The sequence below is a fragment of the Canis aureus genome, chromosome 10 (genome assembly GCF_053574225.1).
Source record: "Canis aureus isolate CA01 chromosome 10, VMU_Caureus_v.1.0, whole genome shotgun sequence".
Taxonomy (NCBI): domain Eukaryota; kingdom Metazoa; phylum Chordata; class Mammalia; order Carnivora; family Canidae; genus Canis; species Canis aureus.
In genome coordinates, this window is record NC_135620.1 from 42,378,773 (window position 1) to 42,402,262 (window position 23,490).

Sequence of the window (23,490 nt, forward strand, 5' to 3'; positions counted from 1 at the left end):
TCTCAGCTGAAACCAAGATCTGGCTGTTTAGCCGACCTTGCCAACCACATTGCCTACCTCGCTGCTCTTTGGAACACTGTATTTTCCAGAGGGGGAGAGAGACAGCGAGAGCGAGAGCGAGAGAGAGCGAGAGAGAGCGAGAGAGAAAAGCTGAGGAAATTGGCTTTTTACACTCTCTGAATCCGTTCCTCCTAGAAAACCTGTTTTTACCTCGGGAGATGAATCACACAGCAGGGGCAACCTGATGCACACAACACAAGCCAGGTGTCCAGGCCTGGTCACTATCTCAGTGCATTGCTGGCTGTAGGGGGCAGTCTTCTGCTGTAGAGCATCGGACAGACCACCGAGTCCAATCCTCCCGCTTTGTCTTTGCTTGTTCCTACAGCCACTGTCCCCTGCTTGTAACGGGGACGTGCCCTCCGGTCCATAATGGTCTGTCATCAGGAGCAAAAGAAGACAACAAGGCCTCTCGGAGGAGAGTTTCCAAAAAGGAGGGAGCCCCCACAGACTCTGGGCTTCAGTGAGTGGCTTGCCCTTAGAAGTCACATGGCCACACAGGATCCACAAGGGAATCCATCTGGAGACCACTTCTCCTTTGGGACTCTGTTCCCTTGGCAGCGCTTCCATTGCTAGGCTTCAAGGGAACGGACCGGCTTGTAACTGGCAGACCCCACTAGGCATTTTCTTAAGGATATTGGCACTGGGACATCCACCAGTCTAATAGGGAAGGTATTATCTAGTGCTGCTTGATTATATTTCCGGATATGCCTACTTCCTTTTCTGCCTACAGAGTTCCTATGTCCCTTCTTCTTGTTGTTGTACCGTGTGCTATGACTGCCATCACTTCAATCTGCTGGTTGTTTGGAGGTTTGTTTTTTCTCGACAGAACTCAGAGATACAGGGTAGGAGATGGGATCGGTCGTGTGCACCCTCAGCCTGACAGGCACATACGCACTGGCATCGAGGAGGACTATGGGTTGACTTCTCATGAGAGTAACAGAATCCTGAGGAGAAGAGTCATACGATCCACTCTTTCATCAGATTCTCTTCTGATTCCCTCCGTCTCGAAAGAAACCACAAATGCAAGAATGCTTGCAGAGAACGGTTTAATGAACAAAAGAATAAAAAACTTAATAAATAGAAAGCATCCCCACTCCCCCTGAATCACAGAGTGACGGTACACCTACTAGTATACAAAGAGAACCCAGTTGAGCCATAAATACAAATAAATAAATAAATAAATAAATAAATAAATAAATAAATAAATAAACGAATGAGTAGGAAGTAGAGAGATGGGCAAGGTTATGTGAAAGTAAGCGGTGTTTGTCGACTTGACTTGATGGTGCTGCCCCGTCCTGAACACGTTGGACACCCGATTGCCTTCGTGTCACCGTGACGGCAGGCGTGAGCTTCTCTGAGGCGGCAGGACACGTGCAAGTGTGCTCTGATCAGTCAGGGAATGTCATTTCCGTGCGGACCCGGGCGGGTCTCATTTCCTCCTCCTGATTCTTTCTTGCAAGATTGTCGAGGAGAAGAAGGATCTCCCGATTTCTGCTCGGACCATCTCCCAGGCACACGGGCTGTGGTTCCTGTCTTGCAGGTAGAGGGAGATCCTTTGGAAGTAGGTCCTCAGGGTGGAGTCCTCATGCATGAGGGGGGTCTCGGCCAGCCCCGCCTCCTGCAGGGGACAGGCCTCCAGGTCATCCAGCTGCTCAGAGAGCCCCGAGCACAGTTCCTCCAGGAGAGTCATGTTCCAAGGAGCAGAGGACGTGTCCGGGCAGAAGAGGTGGAAGACCTTCTGGGTCATCACGTGGACCACAGAGAGGGCCTGCGCCTCCTGGAGCCGCTGGCCATCAAACAGCTCCTTGGGGAAGGCAAAGTCATTGGTGTAGTGGTCACAAGAGCCGGCGGAGAGTCTCCTCATCTGTCCCAGGAGCGTCAGGACCCTCCAGTTGCGCAGGCCGTGGGTGTCGGGCAGGTGGCAAGCCAGACAGCACAGGGAGTGGCAGCTGAGCAGCACCAGGGCCACCGAGAAGGAGCAGGGCAGGGCCATCGGGGATCCTGCAGGGGCTGTGGGCCTGGCTGCGCTGGGCAAGTGTGGGAACCGCGGCTTCAGCTTCTCTGAGCATCTTCCCTCGTGTGTGGGGCTTAAGTAGGCATCAGACGCGTTTTCCATTTCTGAACGTCTCCCTCACTTTCTACTTCTCTTTTTGCTTTCCTTTATGATGCACTTTCGACTGGCTCTAGAGCACTGTTTCCCAACTACATGGGCGTGCTTGTCATGACTGCCCTTGCCTCCAGAGTCTTCTGGATTGGCTTTTCACGCATCATCCAGAAAAGTTCGGAACCCGGATGCGCTGTCTCTAGAGTACAGTGTATGTCCCATGCTCCTATCTGAACTTTGGACATACACAACCCCGTGTCGCTTCACCCTTCTCATGTGAAGGCGACGCAGGGTTAAGGATGTCTAACGCTGGTAAACATGAAGGCCAATTGTTAGGCTTCCGACGTGGAATGGGATGGCCAACGTTGAAGAGGGACCTATCGAGTACTGATAGGTACATGATTTCTGATACGGAAAGCACATATGCAGGTGAACCATGTCTACAAAGACAAGAGAATGAACGCAGAGTCTCTCCCAATTTAGAACGATGCCGAACTGCTGATCGGAATCGAAGAGTTGAATTACTTCCTTGACATGTGTTTCTGCAGTAAGGCCATTTCATGTTGCCTCGGCTGACAAAGTGATCTCTTGCCTCACCTGCGACTCCGTACTCATCAAGGTGTTTTCAAAACTCCTTTTTTTCTGTTTCGCACTGCGTCCAGTTACTGATGCGTTGACTGACTTTCGTAAAGTCAAACGATCATGCAGAATCTCTTTGTTCTGAAATGCTGAAAGCCCACATCACCTCCAGGCTCACACAGAAGCCACATCCACAAAGCGCCAAAGGCAGCTCCCGAGTCAGCCAAGGCCACCTCTCCCAGTGACTTTGAGATCCAGGAACGGATGGAGAGAAAGTCCTCTGCTCACAGGGGCCTGTCATTCCTAGGTGTGTCGCCCTCCTCGGCACACATTTCAGGGCTCTTCCACTAATTCAACGGCCATGCTTCTTGTGTGGTACTCAAGAAAGCCCAAGGAGAGACAACAAACAGGAAGCAAGAAGCTTTGGCTGGGGCCCTCCCAGACTGAGCTTTGGAGAGCCTACAGACCACTGGACTATCTAAGACTAGTTCACAGAGCTCAGAATCTTGGAAGCCTTGTCACAGGGATTCCCTCAGGTGGCTGAAGGTTCATTTCCAGGGACACTATGCAGATACAGACCATGGAGGTGGGAGAAGTCTCTCTACCTCGTATTTTTTTTCTGCGCAGCTAACTACTCGTAAAAGATATCTTGATTTTTAGAGAAAGAGAGAGAGAGAGAGAGAGAGAGAGAGAGTGAAAGCAATATAGAGAGCAGCGTGAGCAGGGGAGGAGAGGGAGTAGCAGACACCTACCTGAGAAGGAGCCCGATGACAGGCTCCATCCAAGGACCCTGGGACTGGCGATCCAGCCAAAGACAGATGCCTCATGGAACGAGCCACCCACGTGCCCCAGGGACAAGGAATCCTCTGCAGTCTCTGCGCTTGTGGGGAGCCTGGTGTGGGGTTCCATGCAACCGCCCTGAGATGAGGATCTCAGCTGAAACCAAGATCTGGCTGTTTAGCCGACCTTGCCAACCACATTGCCTACCTCGCTGCTCTTTGGAACACTGTATTTTCCAGAGGGGTAGAGAGACAGCGAGAGCGAGAGCGAGAGAGAGCGAGAGAGAGCGAGAGAGAAAAGCTGAGGAAATTGGGTTTTTACACTCTCTGAATCCGTTCCTCCTAGAAAACCTGTTTTTACCTCGGGAGATGAATCACACAGCAGGGGCAACCTGATGCACACAACACAAGCCAGGTGTCCAGGCCTGGTCACTATCTCAGTGCATTGCTGGCTGTAGGGGGCAGTCTTCTGCTGTAGAGCATCGGACAGACCACCGAGTCCAATCCTCCCGCTTTGTCTTTGCTTGTTCCTACAGCCACTGTCCCCTGCTTGTAACGGGGACGTGCCCTCCGGTCCATAATGGTCTGTCATGAGGAGCAAAAGAAGACAACAAGGCCTCTCGGAGGAGAGTTTCCAAAAAGGAGGGAGCCCCCACAGACTCTGGGCTTCAGTGAGTGGCTTGCCCGTAGAAGTCACATGGCCACACAGGATCCACAAGGGAATCCATCTGGAGACCACTTCTCCTTTGGGACTCTGTTCCCTTGGCAGCGCTTCCATTGCTAGGCTTCAAGGGAACGGACCGGCTTGTAACTGGCAGACCCCACTAGGCATTTTCTTAAGGATATTGGCACTGGGACATCCACCAGTCTAATAGGGAAGGTATTATCTAGTGCTGCTTGATTATATTTCCGGATATGCCTGCTTCCTTTTCTGCCTACAGAGTTCCTATGTCCCTTCTTCTTGTTGTTGTACCGTGTGCTATGACTGCCATCACTTCAATCTGCTGGTTGTTTGGAGGTTTGTTTTTTCTCGACAGAACTCAGAGATACAGGGTAGGAGATGGGATCGGTCGTGTGCACCCTCAGCCTGACAGGCACATACGCACTGGCATCGAGGAGGACTATGGGTTGACTTCTCATGAGAGTAACAGAATCCTGAGGAGAAGAGTCATACGATCCACTCTTTCATCAGATTCTCTTCTGATTCCCTCCGTCTCGAAAGAAACCACAAATGCAAGAATGCTTGCAGAGAACGGTTTAATGAACAAAAGAATAAAAAACTTAATAAATAGAAAGCATCCCCACTCCCCCTGAATCACAGAGTGACGGTACACCTACTAGTATACAAAGAGAACCCAGTTGAGCCATAAATACAAATAAATAAATAAATAAATAAATAAATAAATAAATAAATAAATAAATAAACGAATGAGTAGGAAGTAGAGAGATGGGCAAGGTTATGTGAAAGTAAGCGGTGTTTGTCGACTTGACTTGATGGTGCTGCCCCGTCCTGAACACGTTGGACACCCGATTGCCTTCGTGTCACCGTGACGGCAGGCGTGAGCTTCTCTGAGGCGGCAGGACACGTGCAAGTGTGCTCTGATCAGTCAGGGAATGTCATTTCCGTGCGGACCCGGGCGGGTCTCATTTCCTCCTCCTGATTCTTTCTTGCAAGATTGTCGAGGAGAAGAAGGATCTCCCGATTTCTGCTCGGACCATCTCCCAGGCACACGGGCTGTGGTTCCTGTCTTGCAGGTAGAGGGAGATCCTTTGGAAGTAGGTCCTCAGGGTGGAGTCCTCATGCATGAGGGGGGTCTCGGCCAGCCCCGCCTCCTGCAGGGGACAGGCCTCCAGGTCATCCAGCTGCTCAGAGAGCCCCGAGCACAGTTCCTCCAGGAGAGTCATGTTCCAAGGAGCAGAGGACGTGTCCGGGCAGAAGAGGTGGAAGACCTTCTGGGTCATCACGTGGACCACAGAGAGGGCCTGCGCCTCCTGGAGCCGCTGGCCATCAAACAGCTCCTTGGGGAAGGCAAAGTCATTGGTGTAGTGGTCACAAGAGCCGGCGGAGAGTCTCCTCATCTGTCCCAGGAGCGTCAGGACCCTCCAGTTGCGCAGGCCGTGGGTGTCGGGCAGGTGGCAAGCCAGACAGCACAGGGAGTGGCAGCTGAGCAGCACCAGGGCCACCGAGAAGGAGCAGGGCAGGGCCATCGGGTTCCTGTAGGATCTGTGGACCTGGCTGGGCTGGGCTGGGCAGGTGTGGGATCCGCGGCTTCAGCTTCTCTGAGCATCTTCCCTCGTGTGTGGGGCTAAAGTAGGCAACAGACGCGTTTTCCATTTCTGAACGTCTCCCTCACTTTCTACTTCTCTTTTTGCTTTCCTTTATGATGCACTTTCGACTGGCTCTAGAGCACTGTTTCCCAACTACATGGGCGTGCTTGTCATGACTGCCCTTGCCTCCAGAGTCTTCTGGATTGGCTTTTCACGCATCATCCAGAAAAGTTCGGAACCCGGATGCGCTGTCTCTAGAGTACAGTGTATGTCCCATGCTCCTATCTGAACTTTGGACATACACAACCCCGTGTCGCTTCACCCTTCTCATGTGAAGGCGACGCAGGGTTAAGGATGTCTAACGCTGGTAAACATGAAGGCCAATTGTTAGGCTTCCGACGTGGAATGGGATGGCCAACGTTGAAGAGGGACCTATCGAGTACTGATAGGTACATGATTTCTGATACGGAAAGCACATATGCAGGTGAACCATGTCTACAAAGACAAGAGAATGAACGCAGAGTCTCTCCCAATTTAGAACGATGCCGAACTGCTGATCGGAATCGAAGAGTTGAATTACTTCCTTGACATGTGTTTCTGCAGTAAGGCCATTTCATGTTGCCTCGGCTGACAAAGTGATCTCTTGCCTCACCTGCGACTCCGTACTCATCAAGGTGTTTTCAAAACTCCTTTTTTTCTGTTTCGCACTGCGTCCAGTTACTGATGCGTTGACTGACTTTCGTAAAGTCAAACGATCATGCAGAATCTCTTTGTTCTGAAATGCTGAAAGCCCACATCACCTCCAGGCTCACACAGAAGCCACATCCACAAAGCGCCAAAGGCAGCTCCCGAGTCAGCCAAGGCCACCTCTCCCAGTGACTTTGAGATCCAGGAACGGATGGAGAGAAAGTCCTCTGCTCACAGGGGCCTGTCATTCCTAGGTGTGTCGCCCTCCTCGGCACACATTTCAGGGCTCTTCCACTAATTCAACGGCCATGCTTCTTGTGTGGTACTCAAGAAAGCCCAAGGAGAGACAACAAACAGGAAGCAAGAAGCTTTGGCTGGGGCCCTCCCAGACTGAGCTTTGGAGAGCCTACAGACCACTGGACTATCTAAGACTAGTTCACAGAGCTCAGAATCTTGGAAGCCTTGTCACAGGGATTCCCTCAGGTGGCTGAAGGTTCATTTCCAGGGACACTATGCAGATACAGACCATGGAGGTGGGAGAAGTCTCTCTACCTCGTATTTTTTTTCTGCGCAGCTAACTACTCGTAAAAGATATCTTGATTTTTAGAGAAAGAGAGAGAGAGAGAGAGAGAGAGAGAGAGTGAAAGCAATATAGAGAGCAGCGTGAGCAGGGGAGGAGAGGGAGTAGCAGACACCTACCTGAGAAGGAGCCCGATGACAGGCTCCATCCAAGGACCCTGGGACTGGCGATCCAGCCAAAGACAGATGCCTCATGGAACGAGCCACCCACGTGCCCCAGGGACAAGGAATCCTCTGCAGTCTCTGCGCTTGTGGGGAGCCTGGTGTGGGGTTCCATGCAACCGCCCTGAGATGAGGATCTCAGCTGAAACCAAGATCTGGCTGTTTAGCCGACCTTGCCAACCACATTGCCTACCTCGCTGCTCTTTGGAACACTGTATTTTCCAGAGGGGGAGAGAGACAGCGAGAGCGAGAGCGAGAGAGAGCGAGAGAGAGCGAGAGAGAAAAGCTGAGGAAATTGGCTTTTTACACTCTCTGAATCCGTTCCTCCTAGAAAACCTGTTTTTACCTCGGGAGATGAATCACACAGCAGGGGCAACCTGATGCACACAACACAAGCCAGGTGTCCAGGCCTGGTCACTATCTCAGTGCATTGCTGGCTGTAGGGGGCAGTCTTCTGCTGTAGAGCATCGGACAGACCACCGAGTCCAATCCTCCCGCTTTGTCTTTGCTTGTTCCTACAGCCACTGTCCCCTGCTTGTAACGGGGACGTGCCCTCCGGTCCATAATGGTCTGTCATGAGGAGCAAAAGAAGACAACAAGGCCTCTCGGAGGAGAGTTTCCAAAAAGGAGGGAGCCCCCACAGACTCTGGGCTTCAGTGAGTGGCTTGCCCGTAGAAGTCACATGGCCACACAGGATCCACAAGGGAATCCATCTGGAGACCACTTCTCCTTTGGGACTCTGTTCCCTTGGCAGCGCTTCCATTGCTAGGCTTCAAGGGAACGGACCGGCTTGTAACTGGCAGACCCCACTAGGCATTTTCTTAAGGATATTGGCACTGGGACATCCACCAGTCTAATAGGGAAGGTATTATCTAGTGCTGCTTGATTATATTTCCGGATATGCCTACTTCCTTTTCTGCCTACAGAGTTCCTATGTCCCTTCTTCTTGTTGTTGTACCGTGTGCTATGACTGCCATCACTTCAATCTGCTGGTTGTTTGGAGGTTTGTTTTTTCTCGACAGAACTCAGAGATACAGGGTAGGAGATGGGATCGGTCGTGTGCACCCTCAGCCTGACAGGCACATACGCACTGGCATCGAGGAGGACTATGGGTTGACTTCTCATGAGAGTAACAGAATCCTGAGGAGAAGAGTCATACGATCCACTCTTTCATCAGATTCTCTTCTGATTCCCTCCGTCTCGAAAGAAACCACAAATGCAAGAATGCTTGCAGAGAACGGTTTAATGAACAAAAGAATAAAAAACTTAATAAATAGAAAGCATCCCCACTCCCCCTGAATCACAGAGTGACGGTACACCTACTAGTATACAAAGAGAACCCAGTTGAGCCATAAATACAAATAAATAAATAAATAAATAAATAAATAAATAAATAAATAAATAAACGAATGAGTAGGAAGTAGAGAGATGGGCAAGGTTATGTGAAAGTAAGCGGTGTTTGTCGACTTGACTTGATGGTGCTGCCCCGTCCTGAACACGTTGGACACCCGATTGCCTTCGTGTCACCGTGACGGCAGGCGTGAGCTTCTCTGAGGCGGCAGGACACGTGCAAGTGTGCTCTGATCAGTCAGGGAATGTCATTTCCGTGCGGACCCGGGCGGGTCTCATTTCCTCCTCCTGATTCTTTCTTGCAAGATTGTCGAGGAGAAGAAGGATCTCCCGATTTCTGCTCGGACCATCTCCCAGGCACACGGGCTGTGGTTCCTGTCTTGCAGGTAGAGGGAGATCCTTTGGAAGTAGGTCCTCAGGGTGGAGTCCTCATGCATGAGGGGGGTCTCGGCCAGCCCCGCCTCCTGCAGGGGACAGGCCTCCAGGTCATCCAGCTGCTCAGAGAGCCCCGAGCACAGTTCCTCCAGGAGAGTCATGTTCCAAGGAGCAGAGGACGTGTCCGGGCAGAAGAGGTGGAAGACCTTCTGGGTCATCACGTGGACCACAGAGAGGGCCTGCGCCTCCTGGAGCCGCTGGCCATCAAACAGCTCCTTGGGGAAGGCAAAGTCATTGGTGTAGTGGTCACAAGAGCCGGCGGAGAGTCTCCTCATCTGTCCCAGGAGCGTCAGGACCCTCCAGTTGCGCAGGCCGTGGGTGTCGGGCAGGTGGCAAGCCAGACAGCACAGGGAGTGGCAGCTGAGCAGCACCAGGGCCACCGAGAAGGAGCAGGGCAGGGCCATCGGGGATCCTGCAGGGGCTGTGGGCCTGGCTGCGCTGGGCAAGTGTGGGAACCGCGGCTTCAGCTTCTCTGAGCATCTTCCCTCGTGTGTGGGGCTTAAGTAGGCATCAGACGCGTTTTCCATTTCTGAACGTCTCCCTCACTTTCTACTTCTCTTTTTGCTTTCCTTTATGATGCACTTTCGACTGGCTCTAGAGCACTGTTTCCCAACTACATGGGCGTGCTTGTCATGACTGCCCTTGCCTCCAGAGTCTTCTGGATTGGCTTTTCACGCATCATCCAGAAAAGTTCGGAACCCGGATGCGCTGTCTCTAGAGTACAGTGTATGTCCCATGCTCCTATCTGAACTTTGGACATACACAACCCCGTGTCGCTTCACCCTTCTCATGTGAAGGCGACGCAGGGTTAAGGATGTCTAACGCTGGTAAACATGAAGGCCAATTGTTAGGCTTCCGACGTGGAATGGGATGGCCAACGTTGAAGAGGGACCTATCGAGTACTGATAGGTACATGATTTCTGATACGGAAAGCACATATGCAGGTGAACCATGTCTACAAAGACAAGAGAATGAACGCAGAGTCTCTCCCAATTTAGAACGATGCCGAACTGCTGATCGGAATCGAAGAGTTGAATTACTTCCTTGACATGTGTTTCTGCAGTAAGGCCATTTCATGTTGCCTCGGCTGACAAAGTGATCTCTTGCCTCACCTGCGACTCCGTACTCATCAAGGTGTTTTCAAAACTCCTTTTTTTCTGTTTCGCACTGCGTCCAGTTACTGATGCGTTGACTGACTTTCGTAAAGTCAAACGATCATGCAGAATCTCTTTGTTCTGAAATGCTGAAAGCCCACATCACCTCCAGGCTCACACAGAAGCCACATCCACAAAGCGCCAAAGGCAGCTCCCGAGTCAGCCAAGGCCACCTCTCCCAGTGACTTTGAGATCCAGGAACGGATGGAGAGAAAGTCCTCTGCTCACAGGGGCCTGTCATTCCTAGGTGTGTCGCCCTCCTCGGCACACATTTCAGGGCTCTTCCACTAATTCAACGGCCATGCTTCTTGTGTGGTACTCAAGAAAGCCCAAGGAGAGACAACAAACAGGAAGCAAGAAGCTTTGGCTGGGGCCCTCCCAGACTGAGCTTTGGAGAGCCTACAGACCACTGGACTATCTAAGACTAGTTCACAGAGCTCAGAATCTTGGAAGCCTTGTCACAGGGATTCCCTCAGGTGGCTGAAGGTTCATTTCCAGGGACACTATGCAGATACAGACCATGGAGGTGGGAGAAGTCTCTCTACTTCGTATTTTTTTTCTGCGCAGCTAACTACTCATAAAAGATATCTTGATTTTTAGAGAAAGAGAGAGAGAGAGAGAGAGAGAGAGAAAGCAATATAGAGAGCAGCGTGAGCAGGGGAGGAGAGGGAGTAGCAGACACCTACCTGAGAAGGAGCCCGATGACAGGCTCCATCCAAGGACCCTGGGACTGGCGATCCAGCCAAAGACAGATGCCTCATGGAACGAGCCACCCACGTGCCCCAGGGACAAGGAATCCTCTGCAGTCTCTGCGCTTGTGGGGAGCCTGGTGTGGGGTTCCATGCAACCGCCCTGAGATGAGGATCTCAGCTGAAACCAAGATCTGGCTGTTTAGCCGACCTTGCCAACCACATTGCCTACCTCGCTGCTCTTTGGAACACTGTATTTTCCAGAGGGGGAGAGAGACAGCGAGAGCGAGAGCGAGAGAGAGCGAGAGAGAGCGAGAGAGAAAAGCTGAGGATATTGGCTTTTTACACTCTCTGAATCCGTTCCTCCTAGAAAACCTGTTTTTACCTCGGGAGATGAATCACACAGCAGGGGCAACCTGATGCACACAACACAAGCCAGGTGTCCAGGCCTGGTCACTATCTCAGTGCATTGCTGGCTGTAGGGGGCAGTCTTCTGCTGTAGAGCATCGGACAGACCACCGAGTCCAATCCTCCCGCTTTGTCTTTGCTTGTTCCTACAGCCACTGTCCCCTGCTTGTAACGGGGACGTGCCCTCCGGTCCATAATGGTCTGTCATGAGGAGCAAAAGAAGACAACAAGGCCTCTCGGAGGAGAGTTTCCAAAAAGGAGGGAGCCCCCACAGACTCTGGGCTTCAGTGAGTGGCTTGCCCGTAGAAGTCACATGGCCACACAGGATCCACAAGGGAATCCATCTGGAGACCACTTCTCCTTTGGGACTCTGTTCCCTTGGCAGCGCTTCCATTGCTAGGCTTCAAGGGAACGGACCGGCTTGTAACTGGCAGACCCCACTAGGCATTTTCTTAAGGATATTGGCACTGGGACATCCACCAGTCTAATAGGGAAGGTATTATCTAGTGCTGCTTGATTATATTTCCGGATATGCCTACTTCCTTTTCTGCCTACAGAGTTCCTATGTCCCTTCTTCTTGTTGTTGTACCGTGTGCTATGACTGCCATCACTTCAATCTGCTGGTTGTTTGGAGGTTTGTTTTTTCTCGACAGAACTCAGAGATACAGGGTAGGAGATGGGATCGGTCGTGTGCACCCTCAGCCTGACAGGCACATACGCACTGGCATCGAGGAGGACTATGGGTTGACTTCTCATGAGAGTAACAGAATCCTGAGGAGAAGAGTCATACGATCCACTCTTTCATCAGATTCTCTTCTGATTCCCTCCGTCTCGAAAGAAACCACAAATGCAAGAATGCTTGCAGAGAACGGTTTAATGAACAAAAGAATAAAAAACTTAATAAATAGAAAGCATCCCCACTCCCCCTGAATCACAGAGTGACGGTACACCTACTAGTATACAAAGAGAACCCAGTTGAGCCATAAATACAAATAAATAAATAAATAAATAAATAAATAAATAAATAAATAAATAAATAAACGAATGAGTAGGAAGTAGAGAGATGGGCAAGGTTATGTGAAAGTAAGCGGTGTTTGTCGACTTGACTTGATGGTGCTGCCCCGTCCTGAACACGTTGGACACCCGATTGCCTTCGTGTCACCGTGACGGCAGGCGTGAGCTTCTCTGAGGCGGCAGGACACGTGCAAGTGTGCTCTGATCAGTCAGGGAATGTCATTTCCGTGCGGACCCGGGCGGGTCTCATTTCCTCCTCCTGATTCTTTCTTGCAAGATTGTCGAGGAGAAGAAGGATCTCCCGATTTCTGCTCGGACCATCTCCCAGGCACACGGGCTGTGGTTCCTGTCTTGCAGGTAGAGGGAGATCCTTTGGAAGTAGGTCCTCAGGGTGGAGTCCTCATGCATGAGGGGGGTCTCGGCCAGCCCCGCCTCCTGCAGGGGACAGGCCTCCAGGTCATCCAGCTGCTCAGAGAGCCCCGAGCACAGTTCCTCCAGGAGAGTCATGTTCCAAGGAGCAGAGGACGTGTCCGGGCAGAAGAGGTGGAAGACCTTCTGGGTCATCACGTGGACCACAGAGAGGGCCTGCGCCTCCTGGAGCCGCTGGCCATCAAACAGCTCCTTGGGGAAGGCAAAGTCATTGGTGTAGTGGTCACAAGAGCCGGCGGAGAGTCTCCTCATCTGTCCCAGGAGCGTCAGGACCCTCCAGTTGCGCAGGCCGTGGGTGTCGGGCAGGTGGCAAGCCAGACAGCACAGGGAGTGGCAGCTGAGCAGCACCAGGGCCACCGAGAAGGAGCAGGGCAGGGCCATCGGGGATCCTGCAGGGGCTGTGGGCCTGGCTGCGCTGGGCAAGTGTGGGAACCGCGGCTTCAGCTTCTCTGAGCATCTTCCCTCGTGTGTGGGGCTTAAGTAGGCATCAGACGCGTTTTCCATTTCTGAACGTCTCCCTCACTTTCTACTTCTCTTTTTGCTTTCCTTTATGATGCACTTTCGACTGGCTCTAGAGCACTGTTTCCCAACTACATGGGCGTGCTTGTCATGACTGCCCTTGCCTCCAGAGTCTTCTGGATTGGCTTTTCACGCATCATCCAGAAAAGTTCGGAACCCGGATGCGCTGTCTCTAGAGTACAGTGTATGTCCCATGCTCCTATCTGAACTTTGGACATACACAACCCCGTGTCGCTTCACCCTTCTCATGTGAAGGCGACGCAGGGTTAAGGATGTCTAACGCTGGTAAACATGAAGGCCAATTGTTAGGCTTCCGACGTGGAATGGGATGGCCAACGTTGAAGAGGGACCTATCGAGTACTGATAGGTACATGATTTCTGATACGGAAAGCACATATGCAGGTGAACCATGTCTACAAAGACAAGAGAATGAACGCAGAGTCTCTCCCAATTTAGAACGATGCCGAACTGCTGATCGGAATCGAAGAGTTGAATTACTTCCTTGACATGTGTTTCTGCAGTAAGGCCATTTCATGTTGCCTCGGCTGACAAAGTGATCTCTTGCCTCACCTGCGACTCCGTACTCATCAAGGTGTTTTCAAAACTCCTTTTTTTCTGTTTCGCACTGCGTCCAGTTACTGATGCGTTGACTGACTTTCGTAAAGTCAAACGATCATGCAGAATCTCTTTGTTCTGAAATGCTGAAAGCCCACATCACCTCCAGGCTCACACAGAAGCCACATCCACAAAGCGCCAAAGGCAGCTCCCGAGTCAGCCAAGGCCACCTCTCCCAGTGACTTTGAGATCCAGGAACGGATGGAGAGAAAGTCCTCTGCTCACAGGGGCCTGTCATTCCTAGGTGTGTCGCCCTCCTCGGCACACATTTCAGGGCTCTTCCACTAATTCAACGGCCATGCTTCTTGTGTGGTACTCAAGAAAGCCCAAGGAGAGACAACAAACAGGAAGCAAGAAGCTTTGGCTGGGGCCCTCCCAGACTGAGCTTTGGAGAGCCTACAGACCACTGGACTATCTAAGACTAGTTCACAGAGCTCAGAATCTTGGAAGCCTTGTCACAGGGATTCCCTCAGGTGGCTGAAGGTTCATTTCCAGGGACACTATGCAGATACAGACCATGGAGGTGGGAGAAGTCTCTCTACTTCGTATTTTTTTCTGCGCAGCTAACTACTCGTAAAAGATATCTTGATTTTTAGAGAAAGAGAGAGAGAGAGAGAGAGAGAGAGAGAGAGAAAGCAATATAGAGAGCAGCGTGAGCAGGGGAGGAGAGGGAGTAGCAGACACCTACCTGAGAAGGAGCCCGATGACAGGCTCCATCCAAGGACCCTGGGACTGGCGATCCAGCCAAAGACAGATGCCTCATGGAACGAGCCACCCACGTGCCCCAGGGACAAGGAATCCTCTGCAGTCTCTGCGCTTGTGGGGAGCCTGGTGTGGGGTTCCATGCAACCGCCCTGAGATGAGGATCTCAGCTGAAACCAAGATCTGGCTGTTTAGCCGACCTTGCCAACCACATTGCCTACCTCGCTGCTCTTTGGAACACTGTATTTTCCAGAGGGGGAGAGAGACAGCGAGAGCGAGAGCGAGAGAGAGCGAGAGAGAGCGAGAGAGAAAAGCTGAGGATATTGGCTTTTTACACTCTCTGAATCCGTTCCTCCTAGAAAACCTGTTTTTACCTCGGGAGATGAATCACACAGCAGGGGCAACCTGATGCACACAACACAAGCCAGGTGTCCAGGCCTGGTCACTATCTCAGTGCATTGCTGGCTGTAGGGGGCAGTCTTCTGCTGTAGAGCATCGGACAGACCACCGAGTCCAATCCTCCCGCTTTGTCTTTGCTTGTTCCTACAGCCACTGTCCCCTGCTTGTAACGGGGACGTGCCCTCCGGTCCATAATGGTCTGTCATCAGGAGCAAAAGAAGACAACAAGGCCTCTCGGAGGAGAGTTTCCAAAAAGGAGGGAGCCCCCACAGACTCTGGGCTTCAGTGAGTGGCTTGCCCGTAGAAGTCACATGGCCACACAGGATCCACAAGGGAATCCATCTGGAGACCACTTCTCCTTTGGGACTCTGTTCCCTTGGCAGCGCTTCCATTGCTAGGCTTCAAGGGAACGGACCGGCTTGTAACTGGCAGACCCCACTAGGCATTTTCTTAAGGATATTGGCACTGGGACATCCACCAGTCTAATAGGGAAGGTATTATCTAGTGCTGCTTGATTATATTTCCGGATATGCCTGCTTCCTTTTCTGCCTACAGAGTTCCTATGTCCCTTCTTCTTGTTGTTGTACCGTGTGCTATGACTGCCATCACTTCAATCTGCTGGTTGTTTGGAGGTTTGTTTTTTCTCGACAGAACTCAGAGATACAGGGTAGGAGATGGGATCGGTCGTGTGCACCCTCAGCCTGACAGGCACATACGCACTGGCATCGAGGAGGACTATGGGTTGACTTCTCATGAGAGTAACAGAATCCTGAGGAGAAGAGTCATACGATCCACTCTTTCATCAGATTCTCTTCTGATTCCCTCCGTCTCGAAAGAAACCACAAATGCAAGAATGCTTGCAGAGAACGGTTTAATGAACAAAAGAATAAAAAACTTAATAAATAGAAAGCATCCCCACTCCCCCTGAATCACAGAGTGACGGTACACCTACTAGTATACAAAGAGAACCCAGTTGAGCCATAAATACAAATAAATAAATAAATAAATAAATAAATAAATAAATAAATAAATAAACGAATGAGTAGGAAGTAGAGAGATGGGCAAGGTTATGTGAAAGTAAGCGGTGTTTGTCGACTTGACTTGATGGTGCTGCCCCGTCCTGAACACGTTGGACACCCGATTGCCTTCGTGTCACCGTGACGGCAGGCGTGAGCTTCTCTGAGGCGGCAGGACACGTGCAAGTGTGCTCTGATCAGTCAGGGAATGTCATTTCCGTGCGGACCCGGGCGGGTCTCATTTCCTCCTCCTGATTCTTTCTTGCAAGATTGTCGAGGAGAAGAAGGATCTCCCGATTTCTGCTCGGACCATCTCCCAGGCACACGGGCTGTGGTTCCTGTCTTGCAGGTAGAGGGAGATCCTTTGGAAGTAGGTCCTCAGGGTGGAGTCCTCATGCATGAGGGGGGTCTCGGCCAGCCCCGCCTCCTGCAGGGGACAGGCCTCCAGGTCATCCAGCTGCTCAGAGAGCCCCGAGCACAGTTCCTCCAGGAGAGTCATGTTCCAAGGAGCAGAGGACGTGTCCGGGCAGAAGAGGTGGAAGACCTTCTGGGTCATCACGTGGACCACAGAGAGGGCCTGCGCCTCCTGGAGCCGCTGGCCATCAAACAGCTCCTTGGGGAAGGCAAAGTCATTGGTGTAGTGGTCACAAGAGCCGGCGGAGAGTCTCCTCATCTGTCCCAGGAGCGTCAGGACCCTCCAGTTGCGCAGGCCGTGGGTGTCGGGCAGGTGGCAAGCCAGACAGCACAGGGAGTGGCAGCTGAGCAGCACCAGGGCCACCGAGAAGGAGCAGGGCAGGGCCATCGGGGATCCTGCAGGGGCTGTGGGCCTGGCTGCGCTGGGCAAGTGTGGGAACCGCGGCTTCAGCTTCTCTGAGCATCTTCCCTCGTGTGTGGGGCTTAAGTAGGCATCAGACGCGTTTTCCATTTCTGAACGTCTCCCTCACTTTCTACTTCTCTTTTTGCTTTCCTTTATGATGCACTTTCGACTGGCTCTAGAGCACTGTTTCCCAACTACATGGGCGTGCTTGTCATGACTGCCCTTGCCTCCAGAGTCTTCTGGATTGGCTTTTCACGCATCATCCAGAAAAGTTCGGAACCCGGATGCGCTGTCTCTAGAGTACAGTGTATGTCCCATGCTCCTATCTGAACTTTGGACATACACAACCCCGTGTCGCTTCACCCTTCTCATGTGAAGGCGACGCAGGGTTAAGGATGTCTAACGCTGGTAAACATGAAGGCCAATTGTTAGGCTTCCGACGTGGAATGGGATGGCCAACGTTGAAGAGGGACCTATCGAGTACTGATAGGTACATGATTTCTGATACGGAAAGCACATATGCAGGTGAACCATGTCTACAAAGACAAGAGAATGAACGCAGAGTCTCTCCCAATTTAGAACGATGCCGAACTGCTGATCGGAATCGAAGAGTTGAATTACTTCCTTGACATGTGTTTCTGCAGTAAGGCCATTTCATGTTGCCTCGGCTGACAAAGTGATCTCTTGCCTCACCTGCGACTCCGTACTCATCAAGGTGTTTTCAAAACTCCTTTTTTTCTGTTTCGCACTGCGTCCAGTTACTGATGCGTTGACTGACTTTCGTAAAGTCAAACGATCATGCAGAATCTCTTTGTTCTGAAATGCTGAAAGCCCACATCACCTCCAGGCTCACACAGAAGCCACATCCACAAAGCGCCAAAGGCAGCTCCCGAGTCAGCCAAGGCCACCTCTCCCAGTGACTTTGAGATCCAGGAACGGATGGAGAGAAAGTCCTCTGCTCACAGGGGCCTGTCATTCCTAGGTGTGTCGCCCTCCTCGGCACACATTTCAGGGCTCTTCCACTAATTCAACGGCCATGCTTCTTGTGTGGTACTCAAGAAAGCCCAAGGAGAGACAACAAACAGGAAGCAAGAAGCTTTGGCTGGGGCCCTCCCAGACTGAGCTTTGGAGAGCCTACAGACCACTGGACTATCTAAGACTAGTTCACAGAGCTCAGAATCTTGGAAGCCTTGTCACAGGGATTCCCTCAGGTGGCTGAAGGTTCATTTCCAGGGACACTATGCAGATACAGACCATGGAGGTGGGAGAAGTCTCTCTACTTCGTATTTTTTTCTGCGCAGCTAACTACTCGTAAAAGATATCTTGATTTTTAGAGAAAGAGAGAGAGAGAGAGAGAGAGAGTGAAAGCAATATAGAGAGCAGCGTGAGCAGGGGAGGAGAGGGAGTAGCAGACACCTACCTGAGAAGGAGCCCGATGACAGGCTCCATCCAAGGACCCTGGGACTGGCGATCCAGCCAAAGACAGATGCCTCATGGAACGAGCCACCCACGTGCCCCAGGGACAAGGAATCCTCTGCAGTCTCTGCGCTTGTGGGGAGCGTGGTGTGGGGTTCCATGCAACCGCCCTGAGATGAGGATCTCAGCTGAAACCAAGATCTGGCTGTTTAGCCGACCTTGCCAACCACATTGCCTACCTCGCTGCTCTTTGGAACACTGTATTTTCCAGAGGGGGAGAGAGACAGCGAGAGCGAGAGCGAGAGAGAGCGAGAGAGAGCGAGAGAGAAAAGCTGAGGAAATTGGCTTTTTACACTCTCTGAATCCGTTCCTCCTAGAAAACCTGTTTTTACCTCGGGAGATGAATCACACAGCAGGGGCAACCTGATGCACACAACACAAGCCAGGTGTCCAGGCCTGGTCACTATCTCAGTGCATTGCTGGCTGTAGGGGGCAGTCTTCTGCTGTAGAGCATCGGACAGACCACCGAGTCCAATCCTCCCGCTTTGTCTTTGCTTGTTCCTACAGCCACTGTCCCCTGCTTGTAACGGGGACGTGCCCTCCGGTCCATAATGGTCTGTCATCAGGAGCAAAAGAAGACAACAAGGCCTCTCGGAGGAGAGTTTCCAAAAAGGAGGGAGCCCCCACAGACTCTGGGCTTCAGTGAGTGGCTTGCCCGTAGAAGTCACATGGCCACACAGGATCCACAAGGGAATCCATCTGGAGACCACTTCTCCTTTGGGACTCTGTTCCCTTGGCAGCGCTTCCATTGCTAGGCTTCAAGGGAACGGACCGGCTTGTAACTGGCAGACCCCACTAGGCATTTTCTTAAGGATATTGGCACTGGGACATCCACCAGTCTAATAGGGAAGGTATTATCTAGTGCTGCTTGATTATATTTCCGGATATGCCTACTTCCTTTTCTGCCTACAGAGTTCCTATGTCCCTTCTTCTTGTTGTTGTACCGTGTGCTATGACTGCCATCACTTCACTCTGCTGGTTGTTTGGAGGTTTGTTTTTTCTCGACAGAACTCAGAGATACAGGGTAGGAGATGGGATCGGTCGTGTGCACCCTCAGCCTGACAGGCACATACGCACTGGCATCGAGGAGGACTATGGGTTGACTTCTCATGAGAGTAACAGAATCCTGAGGAGAAGAGTCATACGATCCACTCTTTCATCAGATTCTCTTCTGATTCCCTCCGTCTCGAAAGAAACCACAAATGCAAGAATGCTTGCAGAGAACGGTTTAATGAACAAAAGAATAAAAAACTTAATAAATAGAAAGCATCCCCACTCCCCCTGAATCACAGAGTGACGGTACACCTACTAGTATACAAAGAGAACCCAGTTGAGCCATAAATACAAATAAATAAATAAATAAATAATAAATAAATAAATAAATAAATAAATAAATAAACGAATGAGTAGGAAGTAGAGAGATGGGCAAGGTTATGTGAAAGTAAGCGGTGTTTGTCGACTTGACTTGATGGTGCTGCCCCGTCCTGAACACGTTGGACACCCGATTGCCTTCGTGTCACCGTGACGGCAGGCGTGAGCTTCTCTGAGGCGGCAGGACACGTGCAAGTGTGCTCTGATCAGTCAGGGAATGTCATTTCCGTGCGGACCCGGGCGGGTCTCATTTCCTCCTCCTGATTCTTTCTTGCAAGATTGTCGAGGAGAAGAAGGATCTCCCGATTTCTGCTCGGACCATCTCCCAGGCACACGGGCTGTGGTTCCTGTCTTGCAGGTAGAGGGAGATCCTTTGGAAGTAGGTCCTCAGGGTGGAGTCCTCATGCATGAGGGGGGTCTCGGCCAGCCCCGCCTCCTGCAGGGGACAGGCCTCCAGGTCATCCAGCTGCTCAGAGAGCCCCGAGCACAGTTCCTCCAGGAGAGTCATGTTCCAAGGAGCAGAGGACGTGTCCGGGCAGAAGAGGTGGAAGACCTTCTGGGTCATCACGTGGACCACAGAGAGGGCCTGCGCCTCCTGGAGCCGCTGGCCATCAAACAGCTCCTTGGGGAAGGCAAAGTCATTGGTGTAGTGGTCACAAGAGCCGGCGGAGAGTCTCCTCATCTGTCCCAGGAGCGTCAGGACCCTCCAGTTGCGCAGGCCGTGGGTGTCGGGCAGGTGGCAAGCCAGACAGCACAGGGAGTGGCAGCTGAGCAGCACCAGGGCCACCGAGAAGGAGCAGGGCAGGGCCATCGGGGATCCTGCAGGGGCTGTGGGCCTGGCTGCGCTGGGCAAGTGTGGGAACCGCGGCTTCAGCTTCTCTGAGCATCTTCCCTCGTGTGTGGGGCTTAAGTAGGCATCAGACGCGTTTTCCATTTCTGAACGTCTCCCTCACTTTCTACTTCTCTTTTTGCTTTCCTTTATGATGCACTTTCGACTGGCTCTAGAGCACTGTTTCCCAACTACATGGGCGTGCTTGTCATGACTGCCCTTGCCTCCAGAGTCTTCTGGATTGGCTTTTCACGCATCATCCAGAAAAGTTCGGAACCCGGATGCGCTGTCTCTAGAGTACAGTGTATGTCCCATGCTCCTATCTGAACTTTGGACATACACAACCCCGTGTCGCTTCACCCTTCTCATGTGAAGGCGACGCAGGGTTAAGGATGTCTAACGCTGGTAAACATGAAGGCCAATTGTTAGGCTTCCGACGTGGAATGGGATGGCCAACGTTGAAGAGGGACCTATCGAGTACTGATAGGTACATGATTTCTGATACGGAAAGCACATATGCAGGTGAACCATGTCTACAAAGACAAGAGAATGAACGCAGAGTCTCTCCCAATTTAGAACGATGCCGAACTGCTGATCGGAATCGAAGAGTTGAATTACTTCCTTGACATGTGTTTCTGCAGTAAGGCCATTTCATGTTGCCTCGGCTGACAAAGTGATCTCTTGCCTCACCTGCGACTCCGTACTCATCAAGGTGTTTTCAAAACTCCTTTTTTTCTGTTTCGCACTGCGTCCAGTTACTGATGCGTTGACTGACTTTCGTAAAGTCAAACGATCATGCAGAATCTCTTTGTTCTGAAATGCTGAAAGCCCACATCACCTCCAGGCTCACACAGAAGCCACATCCACAAAGCGCCAAAGGCAGCTCCCGAGTCAGCCAAGGCCACCTCTCCCAGTGACTTTGAGATCCAGGAACGGATGGAGAGAAAGTCCTCTGCTCACAGGGGCCTGTCATTCCTAGGTGTGTCGCCCTCCTCGGCACACATTTCAGGGCTCTTCCACTAATTCAACGGCCATGCTTCTTGTGTGGTACTCAAGAAAGCCCAAGGAGAGACAACAAACAGGAAGCAAGAAGCTTTGGCTGGGGCCCTCCCAGACTGAGCTTTGGAGAGCCTACAGACCACTGGACTATCTAAGACTAGTTCACAGAGCTCAGAATCTTGGAAGCCTTGTCACAGGGATTCCCTCAGGTGGCTGAAGGTTCATTTCCAGGGACACTATGCAGATACAGACCATGGAGGTGGGAGAAGTCTCTCTACTTCGTATTTTTTTCTGCGCAGCTAACTACTCGTAAAAGATATCTTGATTTTTAGAGAAAGAGAGAGAGAGAGAGAGAGAGAGTGAAAGCAATATAGAGAGCAGCGTGAGCAGGGGAGGAGAGGGAGTAGCAGACACCTACCTGAGAAGGAGCCCGATGACAGGCTCCATCCAAGGACCCTGGGACTGGCGATCCAGCCAAAGACAGATGCCTCATGGAACGAGCCACCCACGTGCCCCAGGGACAAGGAATCCTCTGCAGTCTCTGCGCTTGTGGGGAGCGTGGTGTGGGGTTCCATGCAACCGCCCTGAGATGAGGATCTCAGCTGAAACCAAGATCTGGCTGTTTAGCCGACCTTGCCAACCACATTGCCTACCTCGCTGCTCTTTGGAACACTGTATTTTCCAGAGGGGGAGAGAGACAGCGAGAGCGAGAGCGAGAGAGAGCGAGAGAGAGCGAGAGAGAAAAGCTGAGGAAATTGGCTTTTTACACTCTCTGAATCCGTTCCTCCTAGAAAACCTGTTTTTACCTCGGGAGATGAATCACACAGCAGGGGCAACCTGATGCACACAACACAAGCCAGGTGTCCAGGCCTGGTCACTATCTCAGTGCATTGCTGGCTGTAGGGGGCAGTCTTCTGCTGTAGAGCATCGGACAGACCACCGAGTCCAATCCTCCCGCTTTGTCTTTGCTTGTTCCTACAGCCACTGTCCCCTGCTTGTAACGGGGACGTGCCCTCCGGTCCATAATGGTCTGTCATCAGGAGCAAAAGAAGACAACAAGGCCTCTCGGAGGAGAGTTTCCAAAAAGGAGGGAGCCCCCACAGACTCTGGGCTTCAGTGAGTGGCTTGCCCGTAGAAGTCACATGGCCACACAGGATCCACAAGGGAATCCATCTGGAGACCACTTCTCCTTTGGGACTCTGTTCCCTTGGCAGCGCTTCCATTGCTAGGCTTCAAGGGAACGGACCGGCTTGTAACTGGCAGACCCCACTAGGCATTTTCTTAAGGATATTGGCACTGGGACATCCACCAGTCTAATAGGGAAGGTATTATCTAGTGCTGCTTGATTATATTTCCGGATATGCCTACTTCCTTTTCTGCCTACAGAGTTCCTATGTCCCTTCTTCTTGTTGTTGTACCGTGTGCTATGACTGCCATCACTTCAATCTGCTGGTTGTTTGGAGGTTTGTTTTTTCTCGACAGAACTCAGAGATACAGGGTAGGAGATGGGATCGGTCGTGTGCACCCTCAGCCTGACAGGCACATACGCACTGGCATCGAGGAGGACTATGGGTTGACTTCTCATGAGAGTAACAGAATCCTGAGGAGAAGAGTCATACGATCCACTCTTTCATCAGATTCTCTTCTGATTCCCTCCGTCTCGAAAGAAACCACAAATGCAAGAATGCTTGCAGAGAACGGTTTAATGAACAAAAGAATAAAAAACTTAATAAATAGAAAGCATCCCCACTCCCCCTGAATCACAGAGTGACGGTACACCTACTAGTATACAAAGAGAACCCAGTTGAGCCATAAATACAAATAAATAAATAAATAAATAAATAAATAAATAAATAAATAAATAAACGAATGAGTAGGAAGTAGAGAGATGGGCAAGGTTATGTGAAAGTAAGCGGTGTTTGTCGACTTGACTTGATGGTGCTGCCCCGTCCTGAACACGTTGGACACCCGATTGCCTTCGTGTCACCGTGACGGCAGGCGTGAGCTTCTCTGAGGCGGCAGGACACGTGCAAGTGTGCTCTGATCAGTC

At 51.5% G+C, this 23,490-nt stretch overlaps 6 protein-coding genes and 1 long non-coding RNA gene across 7 annotated transcripts in view; 1 reads left to right on the forward strand and 6 right to left on the reverse strand.

Moving 5' to 3' along the window:
* Positions 1 to 23,490, forward strand: part of LOC144322277 (uncharacterized) — a 192,224-nt gene that overhangs the window by 85,867 nt on the left and 82,867 nt on the right. The window lies entirely within an intron of this gene.
* LOC144321689 (interferon alpha-1/2) lies at positions 1,490 to 2,053 on the reverse strand. Its single transcript, XM_077910968.1, has one exon. The coding sequence runs from the start codon at positions 2,051 to 2,053 to the stop codon at positions 1,490 to 1,492; it is 564 nt and encodes a 187-aa protein (XP_077767094.1).
* LOC144321690 (interferon alpha-1/2) lies at positions 5,167 to 5,730 on the reverse strand. Its single transcript, XM_077910969.1, has one exon. The coding sequence runs from the start codon at positions 5,728 to 5,730 to the stop codon at positions 5,167 to 5,169; it is 564 nt and encodes a 187-aa protein (XP_077767095.1).
* On the reverse strand, positions 8,844 to 9,407 carry LOC144321691 (interferon alpha-1/2). Its single transcript, XM_077910970.1, has one exon. The coding sequence runs from the start codon at positions 9,405 to 9,407 to the stop codon at positions 8,844 to 8,846; it is 564 nt and encodes a 187-aa protein (XP_077767096.1).
* Positions 12,515 to 13,078, reverse strand: LOC144321692 (interferon alpha-1/2). Its single transcript, XM_077910971.1, has one exon. The coding sequence runs from the start codon at positions 13,076 to 13,078 to the stop codon at positions 12,515 to 12,517; it is 564 nt and encodes a 187-aa protein (XP_077767097.1).
* Positions 16,187 to 16,750, reverse strand: LOC144321693 (interferon alpha-1/2). The gene has a single exon (XM_077910973.1). It carries the CDS (start codon positions 16,748 to 16,750, stop codon positions 16,187 to 16,189), a length of 564 nt encoding a protein of 187 aa, XP_077767099.1.
* Positions 19,860 to 20,423, reverse strand: LOC144321694 (interferon alpha-1/2). Its single transcript, XM_077910974.1, has one exon. The coding sequence runs from the start codon at positions 20,421 to 20,423 to the stop codon at positions 19,860 to 19,862; it is 564 nt and encodes a 187-aa protein (XP_077767100.1).